The sequence below is a fragment of the Catharus ustulatus genome, chromosome 6 (assembly GCF_009819885.2).
Source record: "Catharus ustulatus isolate bCatUst1 chromosome 6, bCatUst1.pri.v2, whole genome shotgun sequence".
NCBI classification, from domain to species: Eukaryota; Metazoa; Chordata; class Aves; order Passeriformes; family Turdidae; genus Catharus; species Catharus ustulatus.
In genome coordinates, this window is record NC_046226.1 from 9,138,424 (window position 1) to 9,150,850 (window position 12,427).

General features: G+C 45.1%; 1 protein-coding gene across 4 annotated transcripts in view; it reads right to left on the reverse strand.

Moving 5' to 3' along the window:
- Positions 1–1,914: 1,914 nt before the first annotated feature.
- The window catches only part of INF2 (inverted formin 2), a 41,194-nt gene continuing 30,681 nt past the window's right edge, over positions 1,915–12,427 (reverse strand). For 2 of the 4 annotated variants that reach the window (XM_033062098.2, XM_033062099.2), the window contains exons 17-23: positions 11,884–12,004; positions 11,183–11,347; positions 10,430–10,532; positions 9,468–9,626; positions 7,767–8,471; positions 6,216–6,275; positions 1,915–3,158 (exon numbers count right to left, since the gene is read on the reverse strand). In XM_033062098.2, coding sequence (XP_032917989.1) covers positions 6,217–6,275; positions 7,767–8,471; positions 9,468–9,626; positions 10,430–10,532; positions 11,183–11,347; positions 11,884–12,004 — 1,312 coding nt within the window. In that variant the 3' untranslated portion in view covers positions 1,915–3,158; position 6,216. The remainder of the gene's footprint in view (positions 3,159–6,215; positions 6,276–7,766; positions 8,472–9,467; positions 9,627–10,429; positions 10,533–11,182; positions 11,348–11,883; positions 12,005–12,427) is intronic. The other 2 variants (XM_033062100.2, XM_033062102.2) reach the window with 2 other exon arrangements.

Genomic DNA, 12,427 nt, shown 5'->3' on the forward strand with positions numbered 1-12,427 from the left:
ATTTATAGGGATGGTGATATGTCACGTAGAGAGAAAATTAGGAAGGCAAAAGTTCAGCTAGAACTCAATCCTGGCCACTGCTGTGAAAGATGATAAAAAGTGTTTTTATAAATACACCACCAACCAAAGAGGGACAAGGAAAATCTCCATACTTTATGGGATTTGAAGGGGAACATTATCACCACAGATGAGGAGAAGGCTGCCTTCTTTGCCTCAGACTTTAACAGTAACACTGGTTATCCTCAGGGCAACCAGCTCCCTGAGCTGGCAGACAGGGACAGAGCAGAACAGGTCCCCCACAATCCAGGAGGAAATGGTCACTGACCTGTGCCCCTTAGGCACTCACAAATCCATGGAGCTGGATGGGATCCACCCCAGAGCACTGAGGGAGCTGGCAGAAGAGCAAAACAATTGGTCATTATTACTAAGCATATATGACAATTACATGCTTAGGTTTTCTATTTCCTATGTGGAAAATACAGGACTTTGATGGACGAATTCTCGTGAATCATAGGTCTTCCCTATCCCCACCAGAGAAAGGAAACTCACCAAGTGTTGATTTTATTCTGAACGTGGAAATATTTTCAGTATTGAAATAAAAAAATCCCAACCAAAACTCTCCAAAAACTAACCCTGAAAATCCATCTCACTAATCATAGCTGATTTTCAATGGGAAATATTTGGAAAAGGCTTCTGCTGATTTCTCCCGTATTTCCATTTTATCATATAGCCAATACTTACAGAATATGCATTTATTTGGCAACAAGAAGCTTGTGGTGGTCCCAGCCTGGTTTACATACCAGACTCCATGTGCAGTTACTGTCACACCACAAGAATTCTATTTTGAGGTCTGTGCTCATGGTTGACTTAAATGCCCACAGCTCTGTTGAATTGGCCATTATATCCTTTTTACCAACAATTAATTTAGTCTTTCAACCACCGAAAAATCCTCAGGATCATGAGCTTTATTTCAAGCTCATAAATGGAACAAAACTGCACATCCCAGTTGAATATCAGTCTTTGACCTGCTCTTACTCTTTTCTTCTGCTCTTCTTAAGTAATCACTGTAATGGAAGCAAAGCTGCTCTGCAGCAATAAATTATAAATGTTGTGCTCGAGTCTGCTGATTGGGATGTGATTGAATAGATAATTTACAGATGACTACTGAACAAAGAGCCTCTGGTGGCTGAAAATAACCCATTTCTTAGTAAACTCTTGAAAGCAGGGGAAAAATAATGCAAAAAAACCTTCTCTTTAAAGGCCAAGGTAAGCACACAGAGTAATAAAAACTCTGGCTGTGGAAATGAGCTGCTCTCTGGGTGGAAATGAGGGAAGCTGAAAGACCCAGATGGAGAAGTGGACACATGCTGTAGCATCTGAAATGAGCAGACAGGGGCATCAGCAGGAAAGGTTCCCTGGGTAACACCCAGAAAACTTGTTTGTTCCCCAGTCCTGCATCTCCAAATGATGTTGTTGCTATTGATCAAACAGTGTGGTGGTGAGGAGGAGGCTGGCTGTGCCCTGCTAGCCTGGGCTGCAGGCTCTTCTGGAAACATGGAGCAGGGAGAATATGTTTTATACTCAAGTTTTTGCGGATTGGAGTCTAATCTGAGAGCAGCAGATGGAAGAGCAAAAGGATGGTGCTTGGTGATGAGCTCTGAGACTGGAAAAGAGGGGAAAAAAGGGGAAATCTGTAGATGTGATAGAGACAGTCCTGCAAATCAAATCCAGGTGACATGGTTCTACAGGGAATGCTGAGGGTCTCCCTGCTTCTGCCAGCAACGATGAGTTTTCTGTTGCAACAGGGCTGTGCTACTTTGCAGCGTCTCCTGCATTGAACCTTTCCCCCATCTGCTCTCAACTCATCTCTGCTTCTGCTGACCAGTTCTCAATATGCTCATAGTGATGCCTTGGTTAAAACAAACCAGTGATTTAATTCTTGGTTTCACTTCTAAGTTTTCAGTCTTACAAGGACATTACAAGTCCTATTAAGCAAAGCAAAATAAGCTTTAGCCTGCACATTAGTTTAGCCACAGTGAGTCACCATATAAATGAACAGTTCTGAAATGTACCCAGCTCTTCCACTGGATTTATGTTTCAGCACATATCATACCACAGAGTCAACAAACACAGATCATTTTAAATGGACAGCTATGTACAAAATTATTATACAGTGTTATTACAAAACTTGAGAAATAAAGCTCTGAATTTTGAAAACACAGTACTGCACAGTCCCAGTTTTAAAGCCAAAGTAACATGATTCCACACGTTCTGCAGCTTGGACATAGACTCTTGAGTACAAGCAGCTGACAATGGAAGTCAAGCCCAGAGATTTACTACAGGATAAGCTGAAAATGTGTCCAATTGAGCACTCTGGAAAACCTCTTCCTTTTGCTTTAGTAAGAGAAACCAGGGCCCTGGTTCTCCAGAAGCTGATGGATGCATCAGTGTCTGTGACAAGACTACTTAAGATTACTGATGCTCTTCAACTTAATTGCACATAAGCATCATGTAGGAACCAGACACTGTTTATAGGCCATATGCTTACTAAAATGTATACTTTTACTTTTTTCCCCCCATGTAACCAGTTTCCCTTGCTTTAAGTGATTGAGTGTAAAAATACATTTGTCTAATCTGGGTCTTGGACCTGGTCCAATAGAAGCTGTCAGTGGGCAATGAGAAGAGGAACTTAACACACCTCCACCCATGATGGTACAGCCACTGCTTAATTTACACCCTTAATTTAGTTGAGGCACTGCTGTTTTTAACACTTTTTTGAGGGCTGAACACTGCAGTCTGTTCTTGGGCCACACTCAGCTGTCATTTCAAGAGGAGTTTGGCCTAAGAGCAGGTTGAAAGAATTGGCTTCCAGACGGTGGATGACAGGTCTGACCCTTTCACTGCCACTATGCACAGAACTGTCCCCTGCCCTCACAGGTGCCCAGTGCAAGGCACAGGCTGAGGGGTCCAGAGTCTCTGGGGAGGCTCTTTAGGTCCTGGGGAGGGGAGTGAAAGGCTGCATGAGGAGAGGCTGAGAGTCTTCATGGGGCAGAAGTTGTCCATGTGGCATTTCATTGATGCAGATGGAGTTTCAGAAGCTGGCAGCACTCAAGGGACACGTGAGAGGTTCTCTCATACCTTCTGCCTTGCTGTGACACCTGCAGGAAGCGCGAGAAATGCAAATTATTTGCAACTATGAACACAAGTGGTGTGTTTTTGCATGCATGTGTATCTAATGGTTGAGGTGTTACTGAGGAAATCAGTTTAATCTGTTCCTCAGATAACCTAAAAAGAGGTAGTTTGATGTACTTAATAAAACCCTCATGTTTCCAGAACCAATCCTGATGTTCCAGAGTTTGGGCAGCTTTGCTTTGAAGTTTAGTCCAATAACATATATCCTTCTAGGTATTAAACTGCTGAACTAACTAAATCTAGGGGATTTAGCAGGACTGTCAGAAGGATGGGGCAGCACACTGTAGCCTGTCTCACTCCATAACTGAATTAAATTCCTTTTCTAAAGGCAGACATGAAGACAAAGACCTAGCAGGAGGATGAGCATTAGATTGATGATATTCTCACAGTCCATTTAAAAACTGCCCACAGACAATACTGAGTCTGCAGAAGGGGAGGTGAAGCATCTGTCCTTCAAGAACTAAAGGAAAACCTGGGCTCTCAATCCCTTCTGTGTCTTTGCAGGGGAAGGTTGATGTGCCACTGTGCCATGTGCATGTCATAGCTGCCCTTCTGCCCCTTCCCTCCCTCCACACCAGGCTGGTCTGTATTCCCATTTTGGTTTTTCTTTTATTTACTAAGGAATATATCAATTAGATTTGTGAGCAGGGAAATTGCTAAAGCCTAATTATTTATGGACTTATGGAGGAAAAGAGGAGCTTTCAGACATGAACAAACAGACATGAACATTTGTCTGTAGGAATTCTCTAGGGTCTAAGGCAAACTCAAAGAGCAGCTCTCTTGAGTTCAGGTGCTTGTACAGTAGTCTATCTTTTACTGTCACCTTTATAAAATGATCCTTCATGCTCTTTCTGGACTTGGTTGGAATTGAGTTGTTATCAGAGTGCACACAGTGTGACCACCAGCGCCTTGATTCCAGAGGAAAAACAGCAAAACCATTTCTTTCAGGAACATAAAGACAATGTGGGACACCACTCTTTAGGAGTAAAAGCTGACATTTAAAGACATTATTATAGAAAATGCTGCATGACAAGATGTGGTCAAGGTGAGGCAAAAACTCAGTAGCTGATTACAGTCTTTTACTGCTCTGAAATGTTATCACAGAGTCACAGGCTGTTCCTGCCCTCTGCTGCTGTTAGGGAAGCTCTAAAAACTTGTAAGGGGTTTGAGTCTTGATCCCTGCAGCTTGTTCTGCACAAAAAGGAAGAAGATTCCTGTGGCTTCACTTAGATGCATTAACTTCCACATCAGGAAACCCACCAGAGAAAGAAATATCCTGTGCCAAAAGAGAACTAGCAGGGACCTGAACAGACCATGTATGCTTGGGACAAAACATAAAATTAAAAAAAAAAAATCAGGTGCAAGATGCTAGGAAAAAATATTGATTGGTAACGCTTTAGGACACTCTAGGCTTGCTGAATCTGTCCTGTCAAGAAGTTCTGTCTTATCTGTCTCACCAAGAGCTGCATTTGGGAGAGGAAGCTCTCTGGCAGGACACTAAGACAAGCAAATGAGTTTTTGCTTCTGCTGCCCTTGCTGTGTGACATATGGAAGAAAAGGAAAAAGAGAAGTGCAGGTTTCAAGGTGCAGCTCATCTCTGCCCCCCTGGCATCAAAGCCCAGGTAGGCTCTGCTGGTGCAACACCAGGCACTGCAAGCCAAGGATGCAGTGAAACTCCTGCCTGACTTGGTCATGTCACAAAGGTACTGTATGCCTGTACATTCCTCTTTGTTGCATTTCTGTGTCTTCTTTGGACAAAGTGAAACTGTGTTTTGTATATTTTTTTCCAAATATGACTTCTTTCAGACCTGTATGCTTAAAAAAAAAAAAAAGTTTGAGTTAAGTTTAACTCATGGTTCCAGCTGCCCTTCAAATGCAGCGTGTCCACTGGTCCTGGCATACTTCTCACCTATGCTTCATTGCCTCTATTTTCTGTTCCTGCAGGAAGTCTTCCTTAGGATTCTTAAACCAACAGAGCTACTGTCACTTCATGTAATCCTATGGTATTGCAAGAAAAGGGCCAAAAGGAGGGCAGTAGTCAGGACTGTAACTACCCAACGTATATCCCATTTTCTCTGGCTAGCAGTCATGCTCCAGGTGCAGGAACAAAAGCAGTCCTGAGGGGAAATCCTACACAGATTCCTCCTGTCTGTGCAGGAGCAGGGCTCCCAGCAGGCCTCCCAGCCCCAGGGAACTGGGGATGCTGGAGAATAAATACATTCCTTTCAGGAAACAAGACAAAGAATGATTTGATAATATTGATTTAGTTCATAAGAGATGCTCATCAGCATGGAAAGGACAATGCGTAACTATGCAATTTCAGTACAGTGGGTGTTTCAGTTGTTGATTTTTCTTGCATTTCTTTCCACTTGCTGTAAAAACAGAGGAAGTTTTGCAAATGAAAGTCTCATCCTGGAACTCTTTTTGAGGACAACCACATGTTGCCAGTACCAGTGAAGGATGCAGGGAACTTGTGTGCAGCTCTGAAGCTGAATTTAGCTTTGAGTGAGAGCTGATATCTCATCCTAAATAGTATTTGTCCCTGGGTCCAGTGTTTTATTCACTTTTCCAGATACCCATATTTAAACAGTGCTATAGAAAGTGGTTACCCACAAACAAACCAAATGTTCTTTGCTGGAGGTAGGTACTGAAATTGCATTTTTACACATTTTGAGAAAATAATGTGATCAAAGCAAGGACTTTGTTCATCACATGGAGTTTGATTGTTTGGTTAGAATAATGGCTCTTAATTATCTGCAGGGAGAAGCAGTTTGGCTGCTGCTGACACAGAGGACAACATGTGGGCTGTGACCCTGTGTCGAATAGAGCTCAGCACTGACTCCACTCAACGCAAGATCAACACCCTGGAGAGTGAAAAATCAGAGTAACAAATTTATTTCACATGTGTTTGTGATTAGGCACAAAGACAAAAAGCTTAGGTGATATGTTGAATACTGATTAGGTCTGTGAAGTCCCAGTGCTGTGGTTAGTTCACAAAACAACACTTTTGTGAGTTTACATACCTCATTGTGCCACACAATCTTTTTTTGCTTTATTATCTCCAGTATCAGTCTCAACCTCTGCTTTTGAACAAAAGAGAGACACTAAATATATCTGATCATGGCAAGGCCAAGGTAACAAAAGGGAACTTTTAAAGAAGAAAATAACTGTCTACTAGCAGAGAGGTTCCTAAGAACACAGGAAGGGTTGGGAGGGACCTTAAAGTCCATCATCCACTTCCAACCCCCTGGATGCCATCCCTGGATGCACAGGGAACCCTGTGGCTTTTGCAGGCTGGGGTCAGTTCTTAAGCAAGAAGCCCTAATTTCAAGTGTCAGGAAAGCATTGCCAGGGCTGGGAGCATGGGATGCTCCCGTTGCTGCAGCTTCTGCTCCTCCAAAGAATCAAGTTTGGGAGCCACTGTTCCAGGAAATCACTTTTGTTTTGTGGCTTGTTTTTAACTAGAGGATAGTGCCATGTTTAGAAATGTAAATAACTACAACCCTGGGGCATGCTGCATTAAAAGGGTACCTCTCTCTGTGGCAGCTGCTCAACCTACATTGTTTTTCTCAGCAATGGGTATTCAAACCCTCCTTTTCTTTCTCCTCCACCCTCCTTGACAGGAAAAACATAAAGCATTGGTAAAAAGAGATTTTCCCATTTGCCTGCCCATTTGACCTGAGGATCTTGAAAGGAAACAGGCTTTGGAAAGTGTATTTTAAGTTCTAAAGGCTGGCAGACCCATCTGTCTTCCCCATGAGGCATCTCCAGTTTGGGATTAAGGGACCCAGCCAAGGGTGGTAGGATGTAAAGGACCTGGACAGTCTTCCCAGGTTTGGGACTGGCTGAGCACTTTTGGTATGAAGAGGGGGCCTGTGTGGCTCCAGCAGCTGAGCTCCCTCCCAGCCCCAGCAGGGCAGCCCAGCTGCAGGATTGATCCTTGGTGGAAGCATCAGCAAGATGTTCTTTTTCAGGGACTGACCTTTCCCCCTCCCTCTGCAGGGATGGTTTGAGGGGCCTAATGTTTAGAAGCCACCTAAAATACCCCTGGGGCAGGTTGTCAGCAAAGTGCTGTTGCAATGAGGGGAAAAGCCAAAAAACCCCAAGGCAGCATTGATGTTGCTGCTTTTATGTGTTTATAAGTAGTTCAGAGGGGGTGATTGCTGATTAAGTACCCAGTATTAAATGCTCTTAATCACTGCTCTGGAGCCTAATGGAGCTCTTGTTTGCACAAAACTGTGCCTTGTAGCTGTCTTTAGCACACTTGACAGATGTGCTTATTGCCATCTTCACTGAGTGTGTGTAATGGGCTTTTTAATTATTGATTCATCATTACTTCTTCATAAACTACTTATACATGGCACCAGAATGAACTATGCTTGTGTTTTTCTTTTTAAAGCTCTTTCAGGTTAAAAAAATGTAATAGCTGCATGACACAGTGTGACTCTAGGGGCAGGGGGCATCAGGCCTTGAATTGGAAAGAAACAGGCGTAAACAAATGTATCAGGAAGGTTTCCACGTTTAAGTCACCCCCTGAGGGCTATTTATAAAAAGCTATTTATAAAATAGGCTACCTGAGTAGCTTTTGCTGTGCCTCTTCTTCTTCTTCCGTTTCCCTGACGGCCTCTGCTTTTCCCTGTCAGAGTGAGTTTGCTCTGGGGGAAGTGTTGCTGAGCAAGAGGAGTCGGTGGCTGGCTCCTCTGAGAAGGACTTGTCTTGAGAGGTGTCCAACAGTGAGTCTGTACCAGGGTCTTCATTCTCCTTCGTCATTTCTTTTGTGTCTGCCTGCTGAGCCTCACTGCAGGGAGCAGGCTGAGCACCCTCTGAGCCCTCAGCTGGGCATTCCTTGTCCTGGCCTCCCGACATGGACCCGTTAGTCCAGCTCAGTTGGTCTCCAAGAGCAGAGGCTGGACTGCTGCTCACAAAGCTTATCCTTGTGCTTATGTCAGCCACAGAGAAGGCAAGGGAGCCGCTCTTGGTGCTGGGCTGGAGGCTCTCCACGTTGTTTGCCTGCTCAATCCCGGGGCCCAGCATGGTCTGACTGGCTCCTTCATCTTCCACCATGCTCACTGAGGGGCTTTTGGTCTGGGACTCCAGTGGCAAACTTCCTCCAGCACCGTTTTTAGGTAATACCTGGTCTGAAGCTGAACCATTTGTAACACCTCCACCTGTCTCCATGGGGGCAGTGCTTGAAGGAGGAGTGCTTTCTGAGGGATGATCATCCTTGTTTTGCTTGGTCTTGTCATCAATCTGCTTCCCTGCTGCTTGTGGATCCTTTCCTTTAAACAGAAAACACACAATCAGCCACTGCTGTAGTTTCACCAGGAATCAGGCAGGATGTACCTACCCAGCAGAGGTTACAGGTTAGCACTACCTGTGGAGGGAGCACTGACCCTAAAGCAGCTGTGAAGAGGCAGCACCAGTTTATCCTCCCTGTACCTCCCCTCTTTATACCCATGTGGTCACCTCAGCTGGACTCCCAGGCTCCAGCTCAACCAAGCCTCTGATTTGTTTTCAGCAGGTGTTAATGTGTCTTTGCTGAAGAATGGCTGATTTCCATGGAAGCTCTGGGACCTGTAAGGAAGCCTGAAAGTCTATGAAGACAGAAGAACCTGCCTGTGAGGTCCTGGACCAGGCTGGACTGCTGGCTTGGCTGTGTGAGGACTTCAAGGCTGCCCATTAGACTCAACCTGCCCTCACAGAGCAGGCCTAGAAGAGCCATGGTTAGACCAATGTCCTTGGACTTACCTAACTGCACTGACACTGAGGTCAAGCGACCAAAAAAAAGCTAAACCCATGGGTTGTCTCCTCACAAGCACCTAAAGCACTTAGGTACTTCTGCAAATAGGGTTTATCTTTGTTTAAAGGGCTTCTTCAGTCTCCCAAGTGTAGACTAAGGTGGGATACAGCAGTCTCCAAGGCAGGAATACACTGTGCCACTGAGACTTGAGAGTGTGGAGGGGACTTGTGTGGAGATGGCAGCAGTGCTCCATCAGCACGGTACCGTGGCTGACACATGGGTCAAGCATCTCAGAGGGTTTATCAACACACATGCAGGGCCATGCTGCTCCAAATTCCTGCTAATTTTGTGACAGGCTTGGCTAGCAACAGCTCAAGTGTCTCTGCTGCTCTGCTCCTTGGCACTGGTTGCAAAGTCTTCTTAAATTAAATGCCCCAAATGCATACACAAAGGCTTCTTGCTGGTGCATGCTTGGCTCAGGCTCAGAGGCAGATGGGAATGAACAGCTCAGGTACAGTCAGGTCCGTGTCCTTACCACACTGGCTTTCCTCTGGGCTCTCTGCAGACAAGGGTTTAGGAACTGCATCTGACTCGTGTCTGTTCTTTGTCTTTCTCAGCGTGAACCCTTTCCTTATGTCGGCGAGCAGGGCGTCGATGACACACACCTCCTCCTGCTTCATCAGCCCCTTCTTGACTGGGGGGAGAGAGACACGGCTGTTAAACCTGCCCAGGAGACAGGGCAGGAGAAGACTGCACTGATGCCACTGCTGAGGTGGCTACTGCTGTCCCAGCACAAGCAACCACTGGGCAGGAGCAAGGCACCTACACCAGACCTGGGATCAGCCTGTGCTCTGTGATCCCACAGCAGCTCATCCTGGCTAGAGACAAAGGATTTGCTCCCAAGTCTTGGTGCTACAGCCTGGCACCAGTGGCACCAGTTCTGCTTGGACATGTCCCTGGTATTATGACCTTGAAATATTCCCTGTTTGTTATCGACGTTGGTGGGAACCCTTTTTTGGAGGAAAAATAATTTTAATTTTTCTTTCCTCTCAGCTTCTTCCAATTACATTTTCCAGTCTTCCATTTTTATCCAGAAGAAGGCATATTTAGGTAACATGAGAGATTTTTGGGACAACTGTGGTAAGGACAGACTATTCAAGTGTATACAGGGACCTCAGATGGCGGATAAGTCAAATGTTTCTTTTTAGATCTGAGATTCAAAAGTTATGTTTAGAAACTGAAAAAGTTAACTGAAATATTTAATTTGTGGTGGTTTTCTTTATTCTTTGCTGTTCAGTCAGCAAACCTAAAATTAACTTCTCTGCCCAGCTGCAACTGTGGAAAGTCAATTCTTAGCTATGTCTGTAAGACTACTAAAAGCCTTTAGTCACCTGGAAACCTACAAAATAAATCACCACTACTGGTCCATTAAGGCAAGACCAGCAAAGAGCTCCTATGGCTCCATCTCTATTTTTTGAAGCCATTTCAGATACTCACTGACTTTTCCATTTTCCCCCTTCTGTCTCTTCCCCTCTTCCTCTTCTAGCTGTTTTTTCCTCTTCTCTGCTTTGGCAGCTTGCTCCTTTCTGTCCTTGTTTTCCTGCAGTGAGGTAAAAGGGGTATGAGAAGGTTGGGTAAATGTCTGATAGACAAGCTGATGAAGAGAAAGATCTATAGAGGAAGGAAGATTAATTTTGGCCTCATGTTGTGTAATAAATGAAATGGGCATTGGGAATAAGAGCTGTCTGACCAAAATGGTGAGAGGGGACTGCTGACTTGGCCAGGACTCTGCCATGTCCCAGTCAGAGGTGGCAGAGGTGATATGCTTCACTCAGCTGTCTTGCCTGACCTCTAGCTGAGGTGAAAGTGGGAGACACTGAAGCCACAGTTTTTTCCAAAAAGGTGGCTTTTTTACTACATATCCCCCTTCTGAGCCTGTTTGCTCAGGTTGAAGTAAAGGGTTAAGTTTTGTAAGCCCTTTCTCTAAAACTTGCACACTTGGGCCCAACAGCATCTTTGTGACTCTGCAGCTAAAGTTGCACCAAAATCACAAATTCCTGGTGTTTGGGCCAGGCCCAGCAGCACCACAACTGCACGAGGATGCAGAGAAGGAGGGATCAGACACCACTTCACTCGGGGACCTCATGCCAAGTGCCAAAAGCAGGAGGCTGTAACCAGGCTCCCCCCCAGATTTGGGTGGAGGCAGCCACCAGCACTAGGGATGCTCAGCATCCTGTGTGCAGATCCAACCTTCAGGGCTCGGATGAAGAGATCTCTGAAGGTCTTCATGATGCTAAATATGTCCTCTAAGGACAATTTGCTTGGGTCTTCACAGAGATAATTGGCAAGTTCTTCTCTCTTCTTTTCAATGGTTTCAAATTCTTCTTCCAGCTTTCTGGAGGCATCAATGCTGTCCTGAAACACATTAAATGCACACAGTGAAACACCATCCAGAGGACAACGAGTGAAGTGCACTCACAGAGAAAGGATTAGAGCTTAGAGCAGGACTCTGAGTCCTGGCTTTTAACTGCAGCAGAGCTTTTGGGAAGCAGGTGGGAAGAAATTAAGATTTGCAGATGACCTTTACTCTTGGCAACTGTCCTGTGCCAGTTTACAAGGCAGGACATGGAAAGCTCCAGGCAAAGCTTAATCCCAAGCAAAGGGCTTCACTCTGCTGATCCACACAGAAGGTGACCATCTTCTCTTAAAGTGAGGAGTCACACAAAAGCATGGACAGAGTAGTTGGAGCACACATCCTAAGAAATGGCCTCACCAAAGGTATCCAGGTTTGGGGTGCAGCTGGCAAATAAACATTTGGCTTGTGTGGCATTGCAGCCTATTTCCAAATCTGAGAGCGTGTCTGTGGCAATATTTTCTCCTCAGCTGCAGAGGTACCACACACCATTTCTCTGTTTGTAATGGGGGAGATCTAAGACAGCTCCATTACTGACCTGGATGGGTTTCTCATACTGCTGTTTCACATCCTCATTTGATGATAGGACTTTACGCTGAAGCTCCAGCAACTTCTTCAAATTGGTACCAGACTCCGTGCGTATAATATCAATATTAATTCTGAAATCACACAGAACCCTGCCATTAGTTGGCACTCCAGCATCTTGAGCTGACCAAGGGGTGGACAAGTCTGAACTGGTGGTTTGGTCACCCCTCTGCTTCCTAACACTTCACTGAACTGAACCCTGTCCTCTGAATTCTCTATAGAGTCCAAGCTCATGGAAAACAGCTTCCCTCCACAGTACTTATGGAAAGGCTGCCAGCCTGCCTACAATTTTGTGTATTGGGTAGGTGAATGCCAAAAAAAGTCCACCCATTCAAAAGCTGTTCTCCACCTGCCATGCTCAGCATTAGCTCACTTTCCCTGCCTGGAGGTACTTCAGAAATGGGTAGCTGGTCTTTACCAGCTCCTGCCACCACAAGGGCAGTACACGTTTCAGAAGGGTCTGGGAGGCATTTTTAACTGACTGCTCTGCAAATTTC